Genomic DNA, 27,973 nt, shown 5'->3' on the forward strand with positions numbered 1-27,973 from the left:
GAGAGAAGATTCAATGACCTTCTGCAAGCAAAGAATTGTTGTAAAATGCATGAGCTTTCTGTGTGGTTTTTAACCTGATTATTGTAGTAGAAATTATTAACCTGTTTGAAATAGTATGTAAGTTTTTGGGAAACCTGAGTAAAATGGAATTCCGATCATCGAATCAGTCTCCCTGTCTCTCATCAATCACTAATAGGGCAGGATGTCCGCACTGTCTGGGACACCCAGGGACAGGCAGTGTCCTGCAGGCACGGCAGCCCTGGGAAGGGGATGGAGGGAGGAGGGTGGGAAAGCAAAGCAAGACCCTGCCATGCCTTGGATCTCTGATGGTGAAGCAGCACAGGGTGGTCAAGAGCAGCCCAGAGGGCCTGGGGTTCCTGCAGCTCACCCAGCACTTACCTGAGTATAGAGAGAAGCCTCCAGGGTCATAACGTCCTCCTCTGGAGGAAGACAGAGGACACTCCGAAAGCAGGAGCTCATCAGCTGTGTGCTGTCCTGCAGCACCGACACCACAGAGCTGCAAAGAGAGAGGGCCCAGCTGCACACTGGTGATGGGAGCGGCGTCTCAGGGCCACGGGGTGCTGGGCTGGAGTCCCTGAGAGGGATAAGCAGGTACCTGAGAGCAGTGATGGCCGAGAAGGCGAGCAGCCGCACCTCCGTGCGCATCTGGTTCTGGGGCTCCTCGTTCAGCAGCTCCTGTCGAGCACAGCTGGGCTGGGACCTGGCAGCTCCTTGCCCTGCAAGCACTGCCCTCTTCCCCGAGGGTTCCCTGCCCCCTTCCCCAGAGCACCAGGTGCCCCTCACCTTGATCTTCTCTGCCAGTTTGTGTCCGCGGCAGAAGAGCTCCAGGCCTAGCAATGAGCCACGTTCCGTGGCACTTCTGCACAGGGTGCAGACGCTCTCGAGGAACTTCAGCTTGGTGTCCTTCATCTGGCAGCCAGGGGACAGAGAGACAATGGGGTGTCTGAGGGGGGGACACATGGCCAGCAGGACCAGAGCCCTGCGGGAGCAGCAGGGCACAGCCACCATTCAACGGGCTGCGGTTACCGGGCAAGAGAGGCTGACAAAGGTCTGGATGAATGCCATGGCCTCCTGTTTCTCTTCATACACAGGCAACCCACTGGCATCTAACAGAGAGGAGGGAGGGCTACAGAGGATCTGGCAACAGCCGAGAGCAGGGGAAGATCTGCCCTCCTCCTAGGCCTGTGCCTGTTCTGCTGGCACAGCCTTCCCATGCGGATCTTGGCTGGAGGGTGCCCAGCAGAGGAGCTGCCGTGCTGGAGAACAGTGTGGAGGGCAAAGCCCCCGTGCCCTGGGCTGAGGAATGCGCTGGCAGGGGGACAGGAAAGGTGCAGCGCCCCGTGGCATCCCTGCCTCCTGCCAGCCCAGCTGCTGCTCACTGCCCTGGCCCTGGAGCGGGAGCTGGGGCCCCTCTGCTCAGCCCCTCCTTGGCAGAGGCATTCAGCCCTGAGCAGCCTCGGCACTGAGGCATCACAGCCACCCCCGGGCTCCCAGCTGCTGTGTGCCAGGGAAAAGAGATCCCAGCATTGTGCAGGGTACGATCCCAGCTGTTGTATTTCTCTGGGGAACGGTTTTTGCCCTCGAAAGACCCCTGGAGTCTGTAACCATGTAGTTTAACCCTTCCTCCCCTTTCTGACCCTACTGGCTGAGTTCCAACTATCTCTTCCTTGGCAGGAGTCTAGATAAGGCCCTGCTCTTCCTCATTCGTTCTCTTTCGCCCCTGGAAACTGTTATAAATAGGGCCAGGAGACCTTCTGCTCCAACACAACACCTTTATTAATCAGCTCTTTTAAAGGGGCGCTCGAGGGCTGCGCACACGAGGGCTGCGCACGCCACCGCCGCTCCCACAGAGACGCCGCTCCAGAGGAGGAGTCTTCGGTCCTGCTGCTGGTGCTGCAGAGCCGGGGCTTCCATCCTCGCGAGAGTGCGCAAAAAGCCTCCCTTTGGCTCATTTGGTCTAGGGGTGTCTCGGTCTTGGAGCATTCTGTATTGAGGGCGAGGAAGCAGGCAACTCCGCCTGGTGACTCTGGCTGGTGGCTGAGGGGCTGGCCGACCCAATGGTGTCACTTGTGGGCTCCAGTCCGGTGCTGGTCAGTCGTTCTGGGGAGTTCTCCTCCCCTGCTGGACTTCCTGGTGGAGCAGTGCACCTCGGGAGCCTCTGTGTCTTTGCATTGTGGGCTGGGTCGGCAATAGTTTGATGGGCAGCCCAGGAGCAGCAGGACCAAGGCAACAGTAGCCACGTTCCTGGGCGGAGCCAGCAACTGCTCCACAGGCTGAAGAGGCGGAGCAGCAGCAGCGAAGGTGGTGTCTCTGGTTCGATGGGCAGGTGGGCAGCAGCGGAGGTGGCACACAACAGGGACAGGGGAGAAACAGCAGGGAAACAGGAACTGGGGTCACAGAACTCCTACTGTAAAACAACTTAGAACAAACTGGTTACAAACAGGTAAGTCATAGTTCCAGTATTTTTAACTCTTTTTAACTATTACTACTCTTCATCTGGGGGGGAGGGTATTCATTTCAGAAACCATTGAGAATAAATGTCTTGGACTACATCTGGGGGTTAGAGCCTCTTTTGGAATCTTTTGCCTTGTCCCTGAGATGTTCCTCCAAAGCCCTCTAGGATCTGAGCCAGCCTAGGAACTCTGGGGGGCTGCAGGGGAAAATTTCACCCAGCCCAGCAGGGCCCCTCACTCACCCGCCTGCAGGGGCTGCACCATTGTCACCTTGTAGGGCTGCACTGGGGAGCTGCTTTCCTGGGGATCCCCGTCCTCCTGCCAGGCCACCCTGGGCTGCCTCGGGGGTTTCTTCTCCATCCTTCAGCAGGAAGGAAAAGGCTGGAAGTGGAGAAGGGGGAAATTGGAATCTTTGGGAAAAAACCTGAGCACCACAGGCAGCTGAAGAAGCAGGGAAGGTCTCAAGCTTTTGAGCAGAGACTCCTCGCCAGCTCTGTGTTCCTGTCCTGTCCTGCTGGACACTGAGCACAGGGGCTGCAGTGGGGTGTCACAAAGGGCTCCTCTGTGACACAGCCCCTGTCCCCACTGTGACACAGCCCCTGTCCCCACTGTGACACAGCCCCTGTCCCCACTGTGACACAGCCCCTGTCCCCAGCAACAGCTCCCAGCGATTGTTTACTTGGAACCTGCCCCCAGCAACAGGGCCCAGTGACCACTGCTCCAAGATGGGTCCCAGGCAGCTCCCAGGTGGGTTCTTGGTGCTGGAGGGGCAGCAGAGACAAAAAAAGCTTGTTCCAAAGGGGCTTCACTGCTCCTTGTGAAAAACAAAGCTCACTCTTTAGAATTTTTTAGTTTAAAAATAGGGTAAAAGAAGGGCAGTATTTCCAGCTCTGGGGGGCTTTTGACGCATGGCCAAAGAGCACTAAAAAAACCTTTAAATCATGTTCTATATATACAGTTCTATAGCTGGGGTTACATGCATATTTGTTAGCTTATACATCATTTAAACAGTCCCCAGAACCTTGGATGTTGCAGGGGCTCTTCGTGTTCAGGTTTCCCATGCTGACTCACCAGTGTGACATCCTGAGATCAAGTGAATCAATTTGATTCCTTCCCGTGATTTCATCCTTGGTGTTTCACACTTTTCTGACCAGAGGAGTTAACGAGCTCTCCCCCAGTCTCCTCCGGTGCTCTGTCTTGTGTCACTGTTATCCCTTGGGCAGGGCAGGCAGTGCATGGCCTCACACTCTTCTTCCTACTCACACAAAAGCCTTTGCACAGTTTCTGTTTTGCTAAGGTCTAGAGTACAATCCGTTCATCACAGCATTATTTCTATAAGCAATACATAGACATTATATTTATTACACTACTATTTCTATGAGCAATACAGTTCCTACTTAAAGTGATATATTAAATTGTATTAACAAGGAGATTAAAAGACATACAATTTGTACTGTATCTAAATACTTATGATCAATAACAACATGCAAAGTCTAATATATAAATGCAAAGGCCAATGTTACCTGGTCGTTTTTAACACTCCTTAACCAAATGCTGCACTGAAACCCGAGTGGTTTGTGACAAAACCTTAACCACAAGTAATATTGTAACAAGATGTGCAGGTAAAGCAAGCAAGATAGCAGAGCAAGGGAGATTACAGGTGCCATAAAAAGCAAGATAGCAAGTTTTAACAGAATTTGAGAACTGCAAATTAGCAAATTAACTTGTTTTTAACAAGTTAGACTGAAAAACAAGAAACACCAGGCATGGGCTGAAGATAGAGGCAAGAGGTTCAAACGTGAGGAAGACTACAGAAGCCTTCATCAAAAGACCACCAGAAGACTGAGGACCACCACAGAAGGATGCAGCTTTATGCAAATATGAGTATGCTAATAATATGTGCAATTGTGAGTTGCATGGTAGGACTTTTAAAATGTAACTGAAGGCTAAAGAAAATTGAGTGAGTTTTTGGCAGAGAGATCCCCCTCACTCCCAGTGCTGAATAAACCAAACACCTGCTTTGGAGCTGTCTGACTATGGAGTTTTATTTTCTTGCCCATTTTTGAGCATCAGCAGGGGGAGATGCTGCTCTTCACTCGGTCTGTGAACATCACATGGCTGAAATGTGCAAAAAACATTCAGTTTCAACAGCAAGTTTAGTTCCTACAAATGTTTCAAGAAGAAATTTATATTGCCTTCAGCTTAAAAATCTTTGAGAGCAATGTCTGGGTGTAGAGAGAATTAAGCAAAGTTTAAATGATTTAACAAAGTTTGAGCAGACAGTGCTTGGTTGTTCTTCATGTGCTGCAAACACAAGATAAACAAAGTTCACTCTTTAAATTTTTGAAAAGTTAAATAAGAGGCAAAAAGGGACTGTGTCCAGCATTGGGGTGTTTTTGTTGGTCAGCCAGAAGACTCAGCATTAGCTTAAAACAAGGTTCTCTATATGCTGTTACATCACTGGGGGTACATGCGTATTCATGAGTTTATACATTATTCTAAAATTCTTGTGAGTGTGTGATGTTCTAGGAACATTTTTTTTTGGTTTTAACTTCTGACTTGCTTGCGTGGCATCCTGTAGATTAGGTCAATATATTTTATTTCTTCTTCTGGTTCCATCTTGTTGCTTCACACTCCCTGATAACAAGGAGTCTCTTAAAATGAATTCTCTTCCAAGGCTCTGTTTTTTTGTCATGGTTATAACTTGGAGAGGCCAGTCTGCAGGTGGGAGAAACAACATAATTTTTTTATACCGTTCTCTGAGTTAGTTACATAAAAGCATTTTAACATTGTATAATCTCTATTTTAATATTTTACTAATGCCTGTGATATGTTTATCAAGTTACTATTTATATAAGCTACATGGTGCATACATAAACTGATAGATTATGTTATACCAACAAGAAGTTAAAAGGAATTATAAGTTGTACTATATCAAAATATTTGTGATTAACAGCAACATGCAAAAGCTAATATATAACTGCAAAAGCCAATATTATATTGTCATTTATAACAGCACCCATCGCTCCTATCAATTGGCTCAACATCTTTGATGTCCTGGATTTTTTGTTCAGTCCTGGGCCTGGGGCTGGATTCTCCCTTCCTTCCAATCTCTTTGTTTGAAAATCCCCCTTGAGCCAGAAGAGGCCATGAGCTGAGTGCTGATTTTTCCTTTCTGGACAAGTGAGCGCAGGGCCCAAGGGCAGCGCAGCCCCAGCAGGGCCTGGGAGCTGGGGTTGGTGTGGATCAATCAATGGCATTGATCAAAATGCCATTGATCAAAAATCAAAACAAAAATAAATCAAAAAAATCCACAAAAATCGCAAAAAAATCCACAAAAAATCCCCCCAAAATCCCCAAACCCTTCCAAAAAATCCCCAAAAAATCCCCAAAAAAATCCCTCAAAAATCCCCCCCAAACCCTAAACCCCCCCCCAAAATCCCCAAAAAATCCCAAAAAATCCCCAAAACATCCCTCAAAATACCCCCCAGAAATCCACAAAAAAACAAAAATAGAAAAAAAATTAAAAAAAAAAAAAAAATCACCTGCTTGGGTGAGCTCTGCCTGACACAGAGAGGGGCCCTGGAGGAGGCAGGTGCAGCTCTGCTCTTCCCCAGAGGGTTTGTGCACTGCTCAGGAAAGGATTGCCATGGAATGGGGGCAAAAATCCTCCCTGGGGCTCCCAGGAGCACTCTCAGAGATGACAGTGAAAAATATATATAAAAAATATAAAGTTCTGCACCTCTAAGGCTGGTTCCCAGAGCAAAGAAAGAAGGAGAAAAAGCACAGTTTGTTTGCAGAAACTGCACTCGCTCCCTCCCATTCCTTCTCACAGACTGTGTTGTCTGCAACGCAGGCAGCAGAAGAAAATAAAGGGGAGGTTTTTTTCTTTTTCACTGGTTTTCCTCATTAGCTATGGCAAAGAAAGTTTTCCCAAGACTGTGTCTTTTTTCCTGGAACTGTTCAAACCTGTTCTGGACTGAAAAGCCAAAAAAACATCAGGAGCTCACACCTGTGACCCATCAGTGCCTGAGATGCAACATTTTCCAGTGCAAAAAGTCTGATAAGAGACTGAGCAAACCGAGCTATACCTCACAAAAAAAGATTATCTCTGAATTTGCTATCTCTTCAAAACAATGAAATGTTCCATTGTTTAATAGTATTCATTTTTCCATGTTTGTGAGTACTTTGCTTATTAAATAAATAGATTTTTCCATTTTTCTTGAAAGCAACTTTTGTCTCCCAAACCACAGAGGGGAGGGGCTACTTGAATTTGCATTCTAAAAAGAGCCCTTCAGAAATTTCCTCCCTAAATCTGCCCTAAACCAAAAAAATGTAGTCAGCAAGACTTTGCTTCTGCCTAGATCTATTGATATATTGCCAAAGAGAGAAGAGAAAAGAAAAATCCACTCTTGGATGTCTCAGGATTCTAAATCTATTTTTATGAGCCTTAAACATTACAGCTCTTTGCACCATGGAAATTTCAAAAGATCCTAACTGTGAAAAAGGCATATTGTGTGGCTCTACGCAGATATTTACTATATATGATATGCTAGGTAGAAAAGTGATGCTGTATTAACATTTGAATAATATAGTGAATGTAGTTTTGTAATTAACAGTGAGCTTTAGTAATTAAAATAGAAGCTATGTGTGTGAGATATTCTTTTTAGCTCAAGAAAGAGAGAAGAAATTCTTTGCACAGAGATAACAGTTACAAGAACTCCTAAATCTTCTAGTGAAGAAGAATTTATGGCTTCCTTATCAACAGAAGCAACCTCTTCAAGGACTTAAACCAGACTCGCAGATGCTAAAGAATTGAAAGACAAGTAACAGCTGAAAACGATTGTTTTAAATAAAATATGCATAGTCATGAGGAGGTTCCTGAAAAAGAGAGAGATTTCTCTCTAGGTGCCCTTCTCCTGACTAGCCTTTGTCTGGAAGTGGGAGGGGCTGTGGCCCGGGCTACCTTCTTTTGCTATTATTGTCTCATAAATTGTCCTACTCTAAATTGTTTAACTTTTATTATTGTATTTGTATTACTTTTTTTTTAATAACCATTTTTATTTTTATTAAATTTCCAAAAATCCCAAAAGCGAGTGATTGGTGTTTATTACACTAACCCACCATTTTTCCTCCTCACGTGGCTATTCTAAACCCAAAGTTTTCCTTTCCATGAATATCTTTAACCAGTAAGAACCTTCTTAGGCTTCTTCTTACGTCTCCCCTTTGTCAGGGAAGACACAAGAACTCCTGTGGCTCAGGAACTGAATGCATTCCTAAGGAGCACGTGGGTGAAACCCTGCTGTCCTGGCAATGCTGATCTGTAAAACTGACGCTGTCTGGAGCTGCAGCTTGGAGCTCCTGGCAGGAGCTGTGGGGACAGGGGGGTGCCAGGGCAAGTGCCAGGGCCAGCAGGGAGCTGGGATGGGGGCAGAGCCAGGGGAAGGGCTCTCCCAGAGCCCCTGGAATGTTGGGGCTTGGACCCTGGCAACCGTCAACAGCCCACGGAATGTTTGGGATTTGGACTCTGCAGCTGCCATCAGCTCTTGGACGTTGAGGTTTGGACCTTGCAAAGACCAAAGACCCTTGGACATCAGGGTTTGGACCTTGCAAAGGCCAAAGACCCTTGGACATCAGGGTTTGGACCTTGCAAAGGCCAAAGACCCTTGGACATCAGGGTTTGGACCTTGCAAAGGTCAAAGACCCTTGGACATCAGGGTTTGGATCAGAAAAGGCCAGTGGCCTTTGGACATTGGGGTTTGGACTCAGCAAAGGCCAGTGGCCTTTGGACATTGGGGTTTGGACTCAGCAAAGGCCAGTGGCCTTTGGACATTGACTTTTAACCTTGCTGCTGCCAACAACCCCTGGATATTGGCACTTGCCATGGCCCACGCTGCTCATGCCAAGGCGCAGATGGAGACCACCCCCTCAGCAGAGTTTTGCCTTCAGGGGAGCAGTGTCTCTGCTTGCTGCTTTCCCCAGCTCTCTGGGGCCTTCTTCCCTGCTCCTTCTTGGTCATTTGTGCTCTTTTCTTGCCTGTTCCTGCAGACCCCGAGAGAAAAGCTTGCTGCCAGGCAGGACTCAAGCAATCTCCAGCTAGCAGGCATCAAAGAGGAAATGAATCGCTTCCTTGAGCAGAGGGAGGCTCTGCAAAAGCAGGTGAGTGGAACAGCAGTGGCACCGCAGCCATCCAGCAGGTGCTCTGTGCCCTTCTGGCCTTGCCATGGCAGAGCAGCAGCTCAGGGGGTGATCCCTGGGGCTGCCTCACGCTGTGAGCGTGGCAGCTGCTCTGAAGGACACTTAGGGATCTGCTGGATCTCAGCTGCTGCCCTGGACAGCAGGGTTGGTCCTCTGGGCTCTTGAGCAGCAAGCACCAGCATGGATTTCTGCTGGCCCCTTCCTGCTGGCCTGGCTTTTGAGGTGCTTTTCCAGGTGCCCTTGGTGACCCAACGAGAGTTCAAAACAAGTTGTCCATATCCAGTGTGAGCCTGGTCCTTTCAGGACAGGGACATGTGGGAACTGACAGTGCTCAGATTTTAGGCTTTGGGCACTTGCTAAAAAGACAAGAGAGCAACTCTCTCATTCTGGCCTGGGAAAATCCAAAGGAGGAACCCAAACAATCCTTGGGAGGTGAAAAACAGTTAGCAGGTGGTGTTTTTCTAACCTGTTCAGTGGCAAAGATGTTTACAAAGAGGTGTAGGCTCTAAATGACCGGTCATTTTCATTGTACCAAAACACTGCATAAAAAGAGGGTTTTGAAGAACCAAGATTGCTCTCCACTTGCTGTAATAAGCTGAGAGTCGTGTCGTTATTATCGTGCCACCCTTAAAACAATAATGACGGGGACAAATGGAAAGTTGTCCTTTGCCTTTGCTCACAGTGTCTGCTGTGGCTGACAGGGACAGGCTGTAGCCTCTGACTGCTTTGCTCTGTTTGACTTGAGGTGGAAGAGTTGACAGCTCGGCTGGCAGCCTTCAGAGAGTGCCAGAAACCGATTGTGCACAAAGCTCAGCAAGATGGCAGTGAGGCTCTGGAGAGGGAAAAAGGCAGGTAAATGAAATCCTGTGGGACGCTGCCTTGTGATGAATGGATTCCCTCTCTCTGAGCTTTGCACCTGCCAGCATTTCCTGAGTGGCAGAGTTCTGAACTGTCCGTGCTGATGTGTTTCATTCCCTGGAGGTTGTGCTTCATTTCTTTGGAGCCCTCAGTTTCCCTGATGTAATAAACGCCAATCACTCGCTTTTGAAATTTATGAAAATTTAATAAAATTAAGAAATGGTTATATAAAAAATAGTAATACAAATATAATAATAAAGGTTAAACAATTTAGAGTTAGGACAAATTATGAGACAATAATAGCAAAGAGTTACAGCCCGGGCTGGGTCCCCTCTCCATAAACAAAAGTCAGCAGGAGAAGGACAACATTAAAAGAGAATTTACCCCTTAAGAGGAGTCACCCCATGATTATGCATATTTTGTTTAACACAAGAGATTTTGCCTGGTACTTGTCAAAAACTTTCTGCTAATCCCCCAGGCACCTTTGAGTCTAAGTCAGGCTTGAAGAGGTTGTTTCTGTTGATTAGGAAGCCATAAATCTCTTTCCTCTGGAAAATTTAGGGGTTTCTGCAATTGTTTTCTCTGTGCAAAGAATTTCCTGGTTATCTTCTCTTTCTCTTGAGCTAAAAAATCTCACACGCATAGGTTTTTTTTATTTTTGATTACTAAAGCTTAATGTTAATTACAAAACTCCATTCACTATATTATTCAAATGTTAATACTTAATACTTTAATAACTTTTCAATCTAGCATAATACATAAATATCTGCATAGAGCCATATAATATGCCTTTTTCACACCTGAGGACAAAGGCTTTTGGAGTAGCTCTTTCCCTCTAAGGGCTGTTGTGTTGTTAGGTTGGTGTCTTAACCCTGCCCAAGCTGCAGTGTAAGGAGCTGGACACATCCATCAGCTCCACCTTGGGTCTGGTACCTCGAACCCTTTGGGAGCTGGGTCAGCCTGGCATCCTGATTGCTTTGCTGGGCAGAACAATCTTAAACCTGTGATCTCTGATCTGAGCCAGATTCCCCTCTGAGGAGCCCAAGGGACACCAAAGTCTCTCCTGGCCATCTGTTGCCTTGCTCTGCAGGCCAACTCTAACTCTGAAGGGGAAGGAATGGAGCCTCAGAAACCTGGAAGGAAACAACCTGGCCTGGGTCAAGCAGGTGTCTCAGCTCCATTCTGCTTTTCACCGGGGTGAGCAGCTCCTCTCAGACCGCATAGGAGAACTGCAGGAGCTCAGCACCCAGGTAACCTGTGCAGGGCATCCTCTTCTCCAGGGACACACAACACCACCTTCGGCTGCAGCTTGGAGCCCCAAGTGCTTCCTTCTGCCAGCAGCATCCACTGCTGCCGTGTCCTGCCTGGGGCTGCTGCTGCGCCCTGGGGCCAAGGCTGGCTCTGGTGTCTTCTGATGAGGTTTTTCCCCGTTCTCTCCTGCAACAGGAACTCTCAGAGGAGAAGCAGGGGCAGACTCCTTTGGAGCTCCTCCATCCCTCTTAGCAGTGGAGTTGGTGCCTGGGCTGGGCACTGAGCAATGTGGGGAACACAGGCGTGGTTATGGCAGGCTGGGGAGGGCTCTTCCAGCACAGCCAGTCCATCCCGTGTTTGAGCTGCCCCACCAAGGATGCCCATTGCCTCCCTTGCTTTGTTTGGTCTTTGTCCCCGTTGGAATCCTTGGCTTTGCCCCTTCTGTGTCCAGTGTGGTTTTTTGTTGCTGTAGGACACGAAATGAACCACACAGATGCCGTGAATTCTCAGAAGGCTGGAAAAAGGTGTTTATTCAAAATGTGATTTCTTTATCTGCTATTTACAGAGACCAATATGATTGGGTGGCAAAGTAAACACCTCTTCAACCACACTGGTCAAGCCAGAGGGCCATCAAGAAATCCCTCCTCTAAAAGGAAGGAATAACATAGATATAGTTAGCAAAACATTTCTTTTTGTGTAGAGCAAAGCACCTGGGAAATTTCACAAACCAAAACATCTCAGACATGAAATCTACAGTTTTTTGCTTGAAGTCATTTCTCCCCCATTCCTCACCCTCCTGCTGCTCTGCTGCCCCAGCAGCAGCCCTGCCCCTGAGGCTGTGTGCATCCCTGTTGCAGATCCGCTCCCTGCAGGAAGCAGTGCAGCAGAAGGATGCTGCCCAGGCAACTCAAGAGGAGCAGCTGCTGCAGGAGCTGCAGGAGTCCCGGGCAGGCGAACGGCGCTGCAGGGACGCGGTGCAGCTGCTGCAGGCCGAGGTCTCGGAGCTGCGTCTGAGGCTCCGCAGCTCCGAGGACAGAGCAGAGGCCTTGGCCACACAGCGCCAGCAGGCCAGCGGTGCCCACCGCACAGCCCAGTGCCAGCTGGACAGACTGCTCCTGGCTGTCCACCGCATGGTCAGGGACAGCAGCCACTTGGTCACTCGCAGCTCAGGCAAGCGTGGCAGGGCTGGGCTGGCAGAGGTGCAGAGGCTGTGGGAGAGCAGGGGGAGTGACCAGCGGCCATGGTCAGCCTGGGGTGACAGGCTCAGCCTTTCAGCCTTTAGGCTGGCCCCAGCCTTGGCGAGTCCTGGCAGCCTGACAGCCCTGCAGGGTCACAGGTCTGTGTTTGGACAGGGAGAAATGATCAGCACCAGGAGGGAAAAGGGCCCGAGCCCTGTCGAGCCACAGGGCCCGTGCAGCTGTCCCTGGGGCAGTGCTGGCACCAGTGGTCATCAAATGAATGATGTGACACAGGCCCTGCTGCAAGGGCGGCTCTGGGACAGTGACAAAGGCACTGCCACCCTCTGGCCAGGAAGAGGCTTGGTCTGTTGTACACCCTGGCACTGAATCTTGAACCAGAACGGCTTCTCTTTTCAGAAGAGGGTCATGTTGTGGGCCTAACTGCTTCTCAGGCCAGGGATGACCCCGCAGAGCTCACGGTGGACACAGTGGAAGCAGCCCTGCAAGACCTGTGGCAGCACCTGGAGCATTCCCAGAAGGACCTGGTAACGTGTGCCCAGTGCACCCAGAAATCCTGTCCCACTGCTGGGCAGGCAGAGCACCAATGCCAGCCTGGGTGGCAGTCCTTGGAGGGGGTTTGCCGGGGGAGGCAGGAGGATCAGAGTCATATCTACCACTTCTGTCCAGCTGCCCTCTCCCACCTGGGCGATTTCTGCCTTAGTGTTTGTAGCCCTTTGTCTCCTGCCAGCAGTGGCCCCGTGAGGTGATTCTGCTCCTCTTACCTCTCCCAGAATGATGCAAGGAAGAAGATTCAGGCCTTGAAGCTGCAGCTGAGCACGACGCAGGCTCAGAGGGACTATTTGTGTGCCTGCAATCAGGAGCTGCAAAAACAGCTGGCTGAAAGACAGGAAGGTACAGCCTCTCCTCTCCTCTCCTCTCCTCTCCTCTCCTCTCCTCTCCTCTCCTCTCCTCTCCTCTCCTCTCCTCTCCTCTCCTCTCCTCTCCTCTCCTCTCCTCTCCTCTCCTCTCCTCTCCTCTCCTCTCCTCTCCTCTCCTCTCCTCTCCTCTCCTCTCCTCTCCTCTCCTCTCCTCTCCTCTCTCTCCTCTCCCACTGCCCCATTTCTCACCACTGGGGATCTCTGGTGCCACGCAGAGCAAAACTGCAGTGCCCTGAGATGGCGGAGGAGAAAAACCACCAGCAGACTTATCCCAAGCAGGGCCACTGAAAGCTTTTTTTGGAGGCAGACCCCGTGGCTGGCAGTGCACCTGGCTGTGCCACCAGTGAGCACCTGCAGAGCTGCTGCCTTTCAGGTGCCATGCCTCTGCCAAGGAACTGCAGCTGGACGATTCCTTGCCTTGACTCCTTCAAACTCCAGGCCAGCCCAGAGCCTCCAGGCTCTTGGCTCTCTGTGCCAGGGCTGGACAGGCTCCCCCCAGCTCCTCTCTCTCTCTTTGACTGCCTGCTCTGCATAAGCCTAAAAGCAAACACACTTTCCTCTTCCTCTCAACCCTGCCCTTTTCATTTGTTTTTTTTTCCTCTGCCCAGAAGTTTCCCTCATTCCTGTCAGCTGTGGGAGCCCTTGTGGGCTCAGGGCCCGGCAAACACAGCCAGGCAGAGATGCAGGATGCACATCAGTTTGCCTTTGCTTTGCTTTGCCCCTTCTCCCCCCTCCCTGGTGCAGCCATAGAGAGGGCAGAACGCAAGAACTCTCTAGAAACTGCCCTGAGGGAAGAGGCCACTGCAAGAAAGGAAGAGGCCATGACCCTTCACCAGGAGGTGGCATGTCTGCAGAGCAAACTGGAGAGCACGGAGAAGGAAAGGAAGGATGTGCTGGTGAGAGTGGCAGATACCATGAGGGGCCATTTCTTTGCTGTTTGGGGGCCTTCTCTCACTCTCTCCAAGGAGCTCCTTTCTCCAGTTACACTTTCCTCACTGCATTCTTTGGAACAGGGAGGAAAAGATGTCACAGCCGTGTCAAACCCAGTCAGGCCTGAGGCTGCTGACTTGCCTCCCTGCTGGAGCTTTCTGCCCTTGGAGCTGCAGCTCTCAGTGCCCACACCTGCAGCTCTGTTCCTCCCCAAAGGAACACCTGAGCAAGGCTCCAAGAGGTTGGGGAAGGGCAGGAAGGGACCTGGGACAGGCTGAGGGAGCTGGCAAAGATGCAGCAACAAGGGGGGCCCGGGAAAGATCTGCAGCATCCCGAGAGGCAGGGAGAGGAGGGGCAGCCCGTGCTGAAAAGCAAAGAGAGACACAATCACTGACTCTTCTTCTCCCTGTTTTGGAGCACGAACGGGACAGTCTGCAGGCAAATCAAGAAAAACTGGAGTGTCGGATCCAACTTCTGGAAGAATCAGTCACAGCCTCTGAAACCCGAGCAAACTCAGCCATGGAAAGGAATTGTGCCCTTCAAGAAGAACTCCAGACCATCATATCCATCTTTCAAATTAAAAAAGAAAAACTGGAATCACAGGAAAAGGAAATGGAGATGCTCCAGCAAGAGGCAGCAGAGGCCAAAGCTTTGCAGGGCCATCTCGCTGGCATGACTGCCGACCTGTCAGAAAGGGAGAGGGAAATCAGGTTGTACCAGGAGCAGATAAGAATGCTGGAAAAGAAGAATTCAATGCAAGCATCTTCCTTGAAAAGGAAGGAATTAAACCAAATGAGAAGAGAAGCTGAGAGGGAAGCCATGAAGGAAGAGCTGGAGCTTGTGGCTGCTACTTTGAAGCAGAGGGAAAATGGAGAACTTGAATGGAGAAAGAAGGCTCAAGCCCTGAGTGCTGCCCTTGCCAAGAGTGAAATGTCCAAAGGGAGTCTAAGGAAAAAATCAATCATCCTGCAGAGAACAGCTCCCGGCAGGGACACGGACCAGAGCTGTCTGCAGGTAGGCACTGGGATTGATCTTCAATCCACTCAAATGCCCCTGAAGGATTCCAGTGCTATTTCCCATCCAGAGGTGGGAATATATATCCCTGTCAGTCCATGGCCTGCTTGGGCAAAGCAGCCTTGTCTGGCTGACTCCAGCCAGTGGCCACTGGCCTGCAGGAAGGTTTCCTGGCACACCCGCAACGACTGACACAGCTCTGGAGCTTGCTGCTAAAATCAGCTCCACTCCAAGAGCTGGGCATGGGGAGCTGCTTCTCCCGTGCCTGGGCAAGGGCAGGCAACACGTGGTGGTTTGGATTTGGTGCAGGAAGGAACGCAGCAGCTGAGCCCAGTGATGGACTGAACTGAGCAGAGCTTTGTCCCCAGGGCTGAACAGCAGCTGCACTGCTGGTGCTCGCAGCATGCCTCCAGAGAGGGAGAGTTCTGAGGGACAGTTTTGTGATGCTTTCAAAGAATGGAGTCATCTCTGTTGCGGTGTGCGTTTTCCAGGACGCACAAGGCAGCATCGGGATGCGACACATTTCCCCCCGGGGAGACATTTCCTCCCCGCTCTGGACTTCGGTGGTCTCGGCAGTTGCTTTTGGGGCTCAGAGGTGTATCAGAGGCGAGACAGGTCTTGGGGTAAACTAAGGAGATTTATTACAGGTATAACTGAAGCATAACAACTAAAAGCTGGACCCCAAAGACAGGGAGCACATGGTCCCACCGTGGGTTTTATAGACGGGGCGATACAAAGCAAACAACCAATGAAAATGCACTCAGGGAAGAGTCTAGGGCAGGGAATACAGAACTAAATCCAATGGGAATAGCAAAAGCAGTGTAATGATATGAAACAGCAAATGATATATCAAGTTAGGGAAGATTGGCAAGGAAGGTTCTAGAAACAGAGGCAGGGACACAGAGAAATGACACATAACATGTATAATTTAAATCATAACACACAAATGAAATATAAAGCTAGCTTGAAAACTTAAAGCAGAAAATCCACACCACAACACATCTCCTCTCTGAATACCCAGCAGACTCCTGGAGCAGAAGGGGAGCGGCTGTCACAGCACTCAAGGAAAGGCCTGGAATGTGTGCTGAGTCTGCTTGCATCACCAGAAAAGAAGACAGAGTGGAGGGAACTCAACGCTGAGCCCAGCAGGAATCTTGGGCAGGTAAAATGGGCTTTCCCTGCCTCTGCAAAGCCTCAGGCTCCTCTGCAACACGACACTTTTCCCCAAGCAGCACTTTGAGGTGCTCTGCTTGTTTCCTTCCCTCTCCCTCTCCCCACTGAGGGCATCTCGGATTCTTGTCTCCGAGATTCGGTGGTAAAGTGTCTTTTGCCCTCTGAAACACCTGGCACCAGAAGCAGAAGAAGAGTCAGGAGTTGCCAGTTCTGGTTTTCCAAGGTTGTTTATTCTTTCTCATCTCACAGTTCTCTCTGTGCTCTGCCAAGGTTCCTGCTGCAGCAGAGAACTCGTGGCAGCTCCCCTCTGGTCAGGAGGTCTAACCCTTTTGTACCATTCCTCTGACCCAAACATGGTCCACAATGCATTCTCTATTTACAACTAATTGCCAATACCTATCACCTACCCTAACCATGTCACTCTAAACCAATCCCTTGTGACCCTGCACTGCAGAAGATGGAGGGCAAGAACAAGAAGGAAGAAGAACAGGTCCACGCCCTGATTCCTCCATCTTGGCTCTCCAGTCTCCATTCTAAGAAATCCCAAATTCTGCCTTTTCACCCTGTGATAAACCAACTACTACTCATTTCACACTCTTGAGACTTGTAATTCCTCTTTCACTCTGTGCCAAGGTTTCCAACCCCCTTGTAGAGGTTCCAAACCTCCTGCTCGGGTCCCAGACCCCTCTGCTGGGGTCCCAGACCCTCCAGGGTAGTCAGAGAGATGCCCTGGACTCTGACATGGGCACACACTTGTATTTTCTCTCTCTTGGCCTTCACAAATGCACTTCACTGTGGTGCCTCCCTCCTCGCCCCACACTTGACTCTCTTTCAGAGCCCACAGCAAGAGCTTCATGCCCCCAATGTCCTCTGGTGCAATTAAGGGTCTCTGAAGAGACATCTCCTTGCCTTGACATCCAGGGGTCCTTTTGCTCCATGTGACCCCTTCTCCCACCCTGTGTGCAGGCAGAACATCAGTGGAGGAGCTGGAAGGGCTGTAGGCGTCGGGAGAGTTTGCTCTCTGTGCGTGGGGCTTCCAAGGAGCTCGAGTAGAAGAGTTCTTCAGAGCCTTGGGTAAGCAGCAGCCTCCTGCTGAGGCACAGCCTGTGGAGAAGGGGTCAGTGCGCTGAGATCTGCTCAGGGCCAGTCTGGGAGCCTCTTCCTTCCCCTCCGACATGGACAAAGGGTTTGCCAGGGCTGGAGTGGGGGCTGTGTGGGGGCACAGCCTGTGCCGTGGGGCTGCGGGTGCTCCTCAAGTGTGGGCTTGTCTGAGCTGGGCCTCTGGGCCTCTTTCAGGTGTGCCCACTGCATCTGCAGCTGGCCCAAGACCAACAGCACCAGCAGGAGGACGTGGAGAGCTGTGCAGGGACCAGCCAGGAGCTCTCCTCTTCCTCACCACCTGCCAGCCATCATTCTGGAATAAAGAGTTTTTCAGCAGAAGATTAGATTCAGTTTTTCACTGGCACAATGAGGCTCCGGCGAGCTGTTGTGCGATTTCACCGCTCGAGGCCAGAGCTTGTCCCTGAGACAAGAAATGGGAATTTGAGGTGTCACCAAACTGCTTCTGGTCCGAGTTTTCCAGGAGAGAATGGGGAAAACCTCATCAGGAGACACCAGAGCCAGCCTTGGCCTCAGGGTGCAGCAGCAGCCCTGGGCAGGACATGGCAGCAGTGGATGCTGCTGGCAGAGGGAAGCACTTGGGGCTCCAAGCTGCAGCTGAAGGTGGTGTTGTGTGTCCCTGGAGAAGAGGATGCCCTGCACAGGTTACCTGGGTGCTGAGCTCCTGCAGTTCTGTGCTCGGAGTGGAGCTGCTCAGGAGCCTGCTGAGGAGCAGAAGGGAGCTGAGAGGCCTGGCTGATCTGTCACGGTGTCCCTCCAGCTGCTGAGGGTACCAGAGCTCCAGACCACCCACTCGTGGAACCAAGGGGCCACCGTGACACTGCGGGCTCTTGTGGAAGAAAGGGGCCACAGTGACACAGCAGGGAAAAAAAATGGGCCCAGGAGACTCTGGTCATGCTGTGGAACCTCATGGAACCAAGGGGCCTTTGTATCATAGTGGAGCTCTTTCAAACCAAGGAGATCATTGTGACATGATGGAAGATGATTGAACCAACAGGCAAGGCTGCATGGAGGCAAGGATTCCATTATGACTCTGACAAACCAAGGATTCCACTGTGACACTGACAAACCAAGGATTCCACTGTGACACTGAAAATCCAAGGATTCCATTGTGACTCTGACAAACCAAGGATTTCACTGTGACACTGAAAATCCAAGGATTCCATTGTGTCACTGAAGATCCAAGGATTCCATTGTGACTCTGACAAACCAAGGATTCCACTGTGACACTGAAAATCCAAGGATTCCACTGTGACACTGAAAATCCAAGGATTCCATTGTGTCACTGAAAATCCAAGGATTTCATTGTGTCACTGACAAACCAAGGATTCCACTGTGACACTGACAAGCCAAGGATTCCCAGCTCTACCCCTTTATAAATAAGAGTGTGTTCCCTGCTGCCAGTGACTGCCAGCACTTAGGAAAGACTCACACTTTTCACTCACAGTTTATGGTATAACATAAATTATTAATTTTATAATCATAAATCTATAATTAATATTAATAATTATTATTAAATTAATGTTAATTTATTAATATTAAATCATGACAGGTTAAGGTCCAAGGAGTGTCAGTGATAGTATCTGAGTGTAAAATTGCACTCAAATGAATACAGAGACAAGCTCTAATCCCCAATGAAACAATTAGTGTGCATCAAGTACGATTCTTACCCAACAGACATCCTTATAGGGAAGAAGAGAGGTTCAGCCCCTTGACTGATGCCAGCAGTTATCGAGGAGTCTTCCCTGACTTTTCTCTCATTCTTGATTTTAGTTTTATACTATTTCTTTCTGTTTATGTGGAGCTTGAGTCTGCCTCAAGTCAGACCTACAAATTTGCACAATGGTGCAGTCGATACAATCACTCCATGTATGAATGGCTGCATAATCTGATCCTTCGGATTTGAAGAAAATCCTGGCCTCAAATTTTACACCTATACCCTCTAAAATCAGCCTTCTCTCCACCTCTAAAATGCTGGAGAGAAGACTGATTTAGTGAGGTTGGAATTTTGTAACTGTTAGGTAGAAATTAATGAGGGATTCCATCTTTACACCCAATGGGAGGGTTTGGCCAGGTACTCTGAGGTGTACGAGGTTCTAACAACCAGACCTGCCTCGGGAGGAAATATAATTTACAGACAGAAGTGAGGAAAGCAGTCAGGACAGGCCATCTATGTTCAACCCTTACTCAGGACCAAATTATTCTGAATCTGACCAAGGTGGACAGGCCACCTACACTTGAAGGGGGACCATATAGGTAAATATATGCTCAATAAATAGCCAAATGCCTCATCATCTAATTACTCATGCACCTGGATGGAAGAATGAGATTCCCACAGCCCCTACCTACTATCCAATAAAACCACAGCCAAGGGAAGGGGCTTGGCAGAATCAGTGGGGAAAGAAGACCCTGTCAAGCCTGGTGCACTCTCAACAGTGTGGGATGACCTCCTGCTGGTGTCGCAGCCTTCGGTGAAATACCACTACTCTGATCATTTTGGTGAGCAAAAATGATGCCCAAATGATCTTCCTGGGTAGAGGAGGGGAAGGCAGACCATATCTGAGACCCCAGTGGGTAGACCTGGCCTTCTGTGACCAGGCTTGGCATGCTGGGGACACGGGGTACAGCTGGTCCCCTGCTCCAGTGGGGTGAGGTGGCCTCCCATCCCAGCAGAGAGAGAGCAGACCTGCTTCCTGTGACCAGACTTGGCCAGTGTGGGATGTAGAAAACGAGTTCCAAGTGTAAGTTCCTACATTTCCAGGGTGATGGGGTTGGTGACCAGTTAATTGCTGGTCATCTTCTTCTCGTGTCCCCTCCTGTTTGTTCAACTCCTTGAATTGCCTCTGCTGTTCCCAAAGATGGCACCTGTGACCATGAAGAGGGAAGTGACATCCAAGCCTTCATGCAAATTAAGAGACATTTAGCGCCATTAAAAGGAAGAAAGCCCTAGGAAAATGAGCCAACATGTATTTAGAGAAATTAGATCACAGTTTTTGCTGAGGAAGGAATAGGACTATCCCTCAGTTCCAGTTTGTAATCTTTACAGTCCCACCTTATGTTCAAAGGAGCAACACTAGAGGAAAGACCCTGGACCTGGAGCGGGCAAAGTGCCTTCCTGTGCACTCCCGTGAGGACAGAAGTCCCAGCTCTGCCGGCAGACAAAGCTGAACCCCTCCTCCTCCTCCGTGTCACCACTGGGAGCGGCGGCAGTGCACGCGACCCCTCGGGCCCCCGCTCGAGCTGACCCTTAATGAAGGGGTTCAGAGGAGCTGCTCTCCTGCCCTCATTCATTTCAGCTGGGACCTCATCCGGGATCAGCCACACCCAAAGAGGACTGAGGATGGGACAGGCACCCACCCTACCGGGCCTCCAGGCACAGCTGGATACACCTGGACCAAGGGACGGCTGGAGAGCGGCGACACGCAGGAGCACCGGACTGTTGGGAGCCCAGGGCATCCCTCTGGTCGCACTGGAGGGTCAGGGACCCTGTCAAAGGGGTCTGCGACCCAGGCAGGGGGGGTTGGAACATGTACAGGGGTTCTGGGATCTGTACAGGGGGGTTGTAGACCTTGGCACAGAGCCCAGAGAGACATGATCTTTGACTTCAGTCCATGGGAGAGACTACCTACATTGCAGGAAGAATTAAAAGTCACCAGGGTGTGAAGTAGATAGCAGTTAGTTTATCACTGGGGGTGAATGTATTTTGGGTGTGTGGGCTTGAGAAGAAAAAATGGAGGATTGGGGACGTGGTCCTGTCCTCCTGCTTCTTCTTCTTGTCCGACATTTCTGCTGTGAAGGTGGCACGTTTGGATAGGGTCAAAGCAGATATGACCTGTCTAAGCATAGGTGTTGGGTATTGGTGATTGATTGTAAATAATGGAAACGCAATATGTAGTATAAGAGGTCAAGACCCTCCCAGGCAGGAGGAGTCCATGTGTGATCCTGCTGCTGCACGGAGCTCCTCAGGGCACGAGAAGAGCTGGAGAGATAAGACCTAATAAACAAAGAGCAAGACCTTGAAAAACTAAAAACCTGAAGACTCCGTGTTTTTCTTTGCATCCTGCTGGCGATGCCTGAAAGGGCAGAGACATTTTACCACCCTGACCTCAGGGGGTTAAACCTGAGACTGGACTGGTGAGTGAGACCGGTGGTGGGAGTAGGAGGCGAGTGAGGTGTGAGTGAGATGGGGGCCGGCAGCTCAGACCCCAAAGCGACTGTGGACCCCTTACTACCGCGGTTCTGGGCTCCTGAGGGGGCTGGCTGGGAATGGGGGGAAGCATCACCGCGAGGCCTGACCAGAGAGAGGCTCGGGACACAGTTCTGTGTTCAGCAGAGCAGGGCAGGAAGAGAACTTTATTTACAAAAACCCACTCTTATACCTTTCCTATGAGGCCTGTGGATTGGAGGATGGAATTCCACCTCTCAATCCACATTTGTCAAGCCAACTGTCAATCACCTTTCTCCTCCCACCTAGAAATATGTAAACAATGAAAGACAGATAGCAAAACATGGCCAGTGTTTACATTAACGAGCGCGAGAAACTGCACGTTTCTCCTTCAACATGAACGCTTGGCAAACCAGGAAAAAACCTCATGGCAACAGGGAAGTGAGAGGAAATAAGGAGTACTCTAGGTGCCTCCAAGGGGGATAAAGAGGGGCGCCCACTGGGTGTGTGGAGGTAACTAGAGAGTGAGTGACACACAGAAAAAGGGGGAGGCCCCTCTCTCAGGGCTTAGCGGCCCAGGCCCTTGCAGAGTGCAAAGAGCCTAGGTGTAGAGGGGGTGGTGTAAGCTTACAGGGTGTCCCCAGGCGCTGCTGGCACCAGGGTCCACGAGGAGCCCGGTCCCCTGGGTCACACCAGATGTGCCGTAAGTGTTGTGTTGGTGCAGTCCTGGGAGGGGGCCGTAAACCTGCCCAGAGCACAGGGGTGGGGGGCCAGGGATCAGACAAGAAGGAAAGAACAGTGGGACCTGAAGTCAAAAATAATTGGAGAAGAATGCATCATGAGGGCAGAGGAAGAGTGTAAGACCTCAGTAGGAAAAACAGCTTGTAAAAGATATTTAATAACAAAAACTTTAGGCCCTAAGTACATTTCCCAAGAACCCAGTCATTACTGGTCCTTTGAGAAGAAAGAGAAAGGGTGCATCTGTCATGAGGGTATGGGCTGCATGAACGTGCTGATAAAGAGATAAATCCCTTTTGGGGAGTAAAGAGAAGTGTCCAAATATTGGGAATGTCCACCAGAAACAAGCGGTACCTTTTGGGAGGCTCCTGAACAATTCTTTGGGATCTGCAGAAATACAGCTTACACCAAACTGCCAGGGGACTGGGCTGGGAGTTGCACCATAGGAATTATTAAACCTGCCTTCTTCTTACTCATAAAGAAATCAGGATCAAATTGGGGAGTTCCAGGATATTACGACCTGAGAAAGACTAACCAGAAAAAGAGAAGCATAGTTGAGATAGGGGGGACCCAAAAGTGGAAAAGTAAAGTATGGACCCTAGAAGAAATCATTGAAACTTATGGGCCTGTCACCTGGGCTCAAGATGGGTCCTGGGGACACCATACCCCGATTTATTTGTTGAATCAGATCATCAGACTCCAAGCAGTACTTGAAAAAGTTTCCAACAGAACAGCCCTCGCCCTTGATCATATATCTATATGGCACCAGCAAAGGGACAGCAGGGACAGGGTGGTGGCACCTGCGAGGGGACAGAAGCAATGGGATGGTGGCACTTGGGAGGACAGTGAGGATGAGGTGGAGGTGCCAGCAGAGGGACGGGGGGACAGGGTGGTGGCACCTGTCAAGGGACAGAGGGGATGGCCCCTGCGGGGGGGATAGTGAGGACGGGGTGGCAGCACCTGCAAGGGGACCGCAGGAACAGGGTAGTGGCACCTACAAGGGGACAGAAGGAATGGGGTGGTGGCAATTGGGGGGGACAGCGAGGAGAAGGTGGTGGCACCTGCGAGGGGACAGTGGGGACAAACACACATGTCCACAAGGCTGGCAGTGTTCTGAGGACACACACGTCTCCCAAGCCTACCTGTGCCCCCAGTGACACAGCTGTCCCCTGTTGTCCCCAGGGCCAGAGCACGGAGCAAGGCCTCCAGCAGGTGGACGCCTTGGTGGCCCTGTACCGTCATGGCTGCCTCTGGTGGGGGCTTCCCTGGCTGCCCGTCCTGCGCCTCTTCCACCCCAGCACCCTCCAGCCACTCCTCAGTGCCTCAGGTAGGACATGGGACACCAGATGGGTCCCCAGGGCCACCCATGAGTGTCACCACACCTGGCACAGAGACCTGGCAGGGCCCAGGCAGTGGCCACCAACCCAATCCCAGCGGTGTCACCACAGCAAGGCCAAATGCCACCCTATAGTGGCCACCAACCTGTCCATGGGATTCCCCAAGGCCACCCAAAGGTGTCACCATGTCCAGCTCTGGTTTTCCCCCAACCCCCATCCTTAGTGGCCATGGGTGCTGGGAGAGGGTCCCCACCCCAGGGTCCCCACCTGAGGGTTAATGGGTGCAGACAGGGTGGCCTCATCCCCAGTGTCCCCACCCAGGGGACCCAATGCCACCCCAGTGAATCCCTGCCCACCCCGTCCTTGTACCCTGCAGCTTTCGTGGTCCCCAAGGACAAAATTTTCTACGGCTTCCTCAAGGCCTGGCTGGGTGAGTGCAGGGGGCTAGGGTGGGGACAGCACCCCTGGGTGCCCTGCAAATGGAGCTGGGTGTCACAGCACCCCTGGGTGGCCCCACAGATGGATCTGGCTGTGTCACAGGGGCAGTGGAGGATGGAAACATCACCCCTGGGTTCCCCCAGGATGGATTTGGGTGTGTCACAGGGGACATGGGAGGTGGGGGACAGGGTCAGACCCCCTGGGTGCCCCCAGGATGGATTCGGGTGTGTCACAAGGGACAGGGGAGGTGGGGGACAGGGTCAGCTCCCCTGGGTGCCCTCGGCGGACCCCGGTGTCCCCTCGCCAGGGGAGGGGCTGCTGCTGAGCGGCGGGCAGCGCTGGGCGTGGCACCGGCGGCTCCTGACGCCCGCCTTCCACGGGGACGTGCTCCGGAATTACCTGGGAATCTTCAACCAGAGCACCCGCATGCTGCTCGTGAGAGATCCGAGATGGGCACGAGTCCCCCACCTCCACCCCAAATCCTGACCTGCACCCCCAACCCTGACCTGCACCCCAAATCCTGACCTGCACCCCAAATCCTGAGTCCCGCACCCACAATTCTGTCCTGCACCCACTGCTGCACTCCGAGTCCCGTCCTGTATCCCAAATCCTGTACTGTCCCACACCCCAAACCCAACTCTGCCCCCTCTCCCACCCCTGTCCCACACCCAAATTCACCCCCTGCCCCCATCCTTTGTCCCTGACCCCCTCCCTGTTCCCTCCCTGACCCAGTCCGTCCCCACAGGCCAAGTGCGAGGCAGCAGCAGCAGCAGCTGGCGGGGGGCCGGTGGAGTTGGAGGTGCTGCAGCCCCTGAGCCTCCTCACCCTGGACACGCTCCAGAAGTGCATCATCAGCCACGAGAGCCACTGCCAGGAGCGAGTGTCACCTGTCCCCACTGACCATCCTGGTGGCTGTGGTGGCCTCACCATGGTCCCTTCTGACCATCACGGTGACCGTATAGGCCCCACCATGGCCCCCACTGGCCATCCTGTGGGCCATGGTGGCCCCGCTGTCATCCCTGTTGGCCATCCTGGTCCCACCATTGCCCCCTGGCCATCCTGCACTTGTCTTCATTGGTCATTCTGGTGGCCCCAATGTCCCCACCATCGTCCCTGTTGGCCATCCTGGTCCCACCATTGTCCCGATTTGGACATCCTGGCCCTGCAATTGTCCCCACTGGTCATTCTGGTGGCCCTAATGTCCCCGCCGTCATCCCTGTTGGCCATCCTGGTCTCACCGTTGCCCCTTGGCCACACCGCAATTGTCCCCATTGGTCATTCTAGTGGCCCAAATGGCCCCAATGTTGGCCATGCTGGTGGCCACGGTGTCCCCCGCTGTCCCCATTTCCTGCAGACGGCCCAGCGAGTACATCCAGGCCATCCTGGAGCTGAGCTCGTTGGTGGTCCAGCACCAGCTCCAGCCACTCCTCCACCCGTGGTGGCTCTACAGCCTCTCCTCTGACAGCCGGCGCTTCGCCCATGCCTGCGCCACCGTCCACGCCTTCACCGCCAACGTGGTGCAGCGCTGGCACCGCACACTCGCCTCCCTGGGCCAGCAGGCCTGGCTGGATGGCCACCTGGGACACAGCATGGACTTCATCGACCTCCTGCTGCTCACCAAGGTGGGGCTGGGATGGTGGCCATGGAGGCCTGAGGGTGGTCAAGAGGGTGGTGGTGGCCATGGGGTGGTGGCCATGGGGCATGAAGGTGGTCAAGAGGGTGGTGGTGGCCATGGAGAGGTAGCCATGGGGAGATGGTGGTCAAGAGGATGGTGGTGGCCGTGGAAGGCTTGGTCATAGACCAGTGGCCAGTGGGGTGCTGGTGGCCACAGGGAGGTTGGGCATAGACTGGTGGCCACAGGAGAACAGTGGTGGCCATGGGCAGCATTGACCATAGAGCTGGTGGCTAGTAGGATGGTGGTGCCTGTAGGGTGGTGGCCATGGGGGTAGAGTGGTGGCCATGAGTGGGATTTGGCCATAGACTGGTGGCCCCAGGTGGCCCGGGGCTCATCTCATCCCCACAGGACGAGAACGGCCACACCCTGTCAGATGAGGACATAGCAGCTGAGGCTGACACCTTCATGTTTGAGGGTGAGCACGAGCTCCCAGGTGCCACTGCAGGGGAGCCACTCCAGTGTCCCCTCACTCTCCCAATGTCCCCACAGGCCACGACACCACGGCCAGTGGCCTGGCATGGCTCTTCTACAACCTGGCCAGCCACCCTGAGCACCAGGAGAGGTGCTGCCAGGAGGTCCAGCAGCTCCTGGCTGGCCAGGACACTGCAGACATTGAATGGTGAGATGTCCCCAGGGCCACCCCTGGCCATGTGGCTCTGGGACACGGTGCCACCCCTGCTTGTCCCCAGGGAGGACCTGTCCCAGCTGCCCTTCACCACCATGTGCATCAAGGAGAGCCTTCGGCTGCACCCTCCTGTCACTGCTGTGTCCGGCACTGCACCGAGGACATCCCCCTGTGTGATGGCCGTGTCATCCCCAAGGGTATGGCATGGTCAGGGTGTCCCCAGTGTCACCACCCACCCTCATCTGCTGTCCCTAAAGTGGCCATTCCCATCCCACCAGGGGTCATCTGCCTGATGAGCATCTACGGGACCCACCACAACCCAGACCTCTGGCCCAAGCCCAAGGTAGGGCCACGCTACGAGGTGTCCCTGTCACCATGGTGGTGACAGCTGTGTCCCCTCGGCATGACGGTGTCGGTGTCCCCCCAGGTGTTCAACCCCCTGAGGTTCAGCCCAGAGAACAGCAAGGGATGGTCCCCATCATCCTTCATCCCCTTCTCTGCTGAGCCCAGGTACGCGCTGCGGAGGGGACAGGAGTGTCCCCAAGTGCCACCCCTGTCCCTGGCTGGGTTCACAGTGGGGTGACAGTGACAGTGGGGCCGTGGTGGCAGGAACTGCATTGGGCAGAGCTTTGCCATGGCTGAGATGAAGGTGGTAGTGGCACTGACCCTGGCCCGGTTTGTGCTGCCGAGGGACGCAGCGAGGCCACCCCCGCGCCGCAAGCCCGAGCTGATCCTGCGTGCCGAGGACGGGATCTGGCTGCTGCTGGAGCCACTGGTGGGACTGGCCTGAGGGACACGGGCCACCAGGACATGGGGACACTCTGCAAGGTATCTGGAGGAAGAGCAGGGAATTAACGGTAGCATGAAGGGGACAGTATCGTGGTGGTGGTGGGGATGTGTTGTCCTTGGTCATGGCAAACCTCATGGCATGGACATGGACACCCACGGACTTGTCCCCTAGGCCACTTGACACCATCCATGGCCACGTCCCTCATGTCCTCATGCATGGCCATACATGCCCATGTCACCATCTGTGTCTGTGACCCCCCATGCCCAATATCCCCATCCACAGCCCTTTCCCCACCCATGTCCATGTCCCAGGCCCCCTGCCCACCATGTCCCCATCCATGTCCTACAATGTCCCCAGCAATGACCCACAATATCTCCAACTGTGTCTTAGATCAAGGTTTTTATTTTTACCCCAGTGTTGGGTGAAAGGATGAAGAACAATGAACAACGAACAATGAACAATGAACAACGAAAGAAAATCAAGGCCACAATAAAAGGATTTATGTGTCCATGCTGGCTGAGTATCCATGTGCTTGGGTGGCTGGAAAGAACCCTTCTTAGAGGAGTTTCCACTCCATTGTCTCCAAAATCTTCATTTTTTGTCCCACTCAGTCACCATTTGGCTCTGGAAGACGCCTGTGGAAGGGTCAGAAAGAATTAGAATCATGGAATGATTTAGGTTGGAAAAGACTCTTAAGACATCCCAGTATTCCTTGATGCCTAGAGAAGAAACAATAGGATGCAAAAGGTGGGATTTCTTGAGGTCAAAAGTAAAAAAATTCACTGTCGCTAATGAATTCCTGACGCTGGTCTACATCCCAATAGATTTTTGTCCTGCTGCGCCCAGGTGCCCCCAGGGGCCCAGGAAGATGTGGAGACCACCAGCCAGCTGTCTTCCCACCATGGATCACCAGGACCGTGGATCCCCAAGGCTCTGCCCAATGGGGCTCACTGGGGATCATCCAATGGGCTCCTCCAACGGGGGATGGAGTTGGAGCAGCGCACAAAGCTCTTCCCGCACGCGGGGCACTTGTAGGGCTTCCCTTCCTGGTGCCTCCATTGCTCTTGGGTCA

General features: G+C 52.1%; 1 protein-coding gene across 1 annotated transcript; it reads left to right on the top strand.

The window, feature by feature from the left end:
* Positions 1–8,591: 8,591 nt before the first annotated feature.
* Positions 8,592–27,936, top strand: LOC134562185 (cytochrome P450 4F3-like). The gene is given in 19 exon segments (XM_063419608.1): positions 8,592–8,633; positions 10,388–10,459; positions 11,639–11,914; positions 12,412–12,504; positions 12,751–12,871; positions 13,642–13,793; positions 23,219–23,363; positions 23,750–23,803; positions 24,119–24,246; positions 24,557–24,687; positions 25,166–25,433; positions 25,835–25,901; positions 25,976–26,105; positions 26,176–26,249; positions 26,252–26,308; positions 26,390–26,454; positions 26,539–26,621; positions 26,721–26,786; positions 27,726–27,936. Coding segments are annotated over 19 exon segments (2,235 nt in total).
* The last annotated feature ends 37 nt before the right edge of the window (positions 27,937–27,973 follow it).

This window comes from Prinia subflava, chromosome 26 (genome assembly GCF_021018805.1).
Source record: "Prinia subflava isolate CZ2003 ecotype Zambia chromosome 26, Cam_Psub_1.2, whole genome shotgun sequence".
NCBI lineage: Eukaryota > Metazoa > Chordata > Aves > Passeriformes > Cisticolidae > Prinia > Prinia subflava.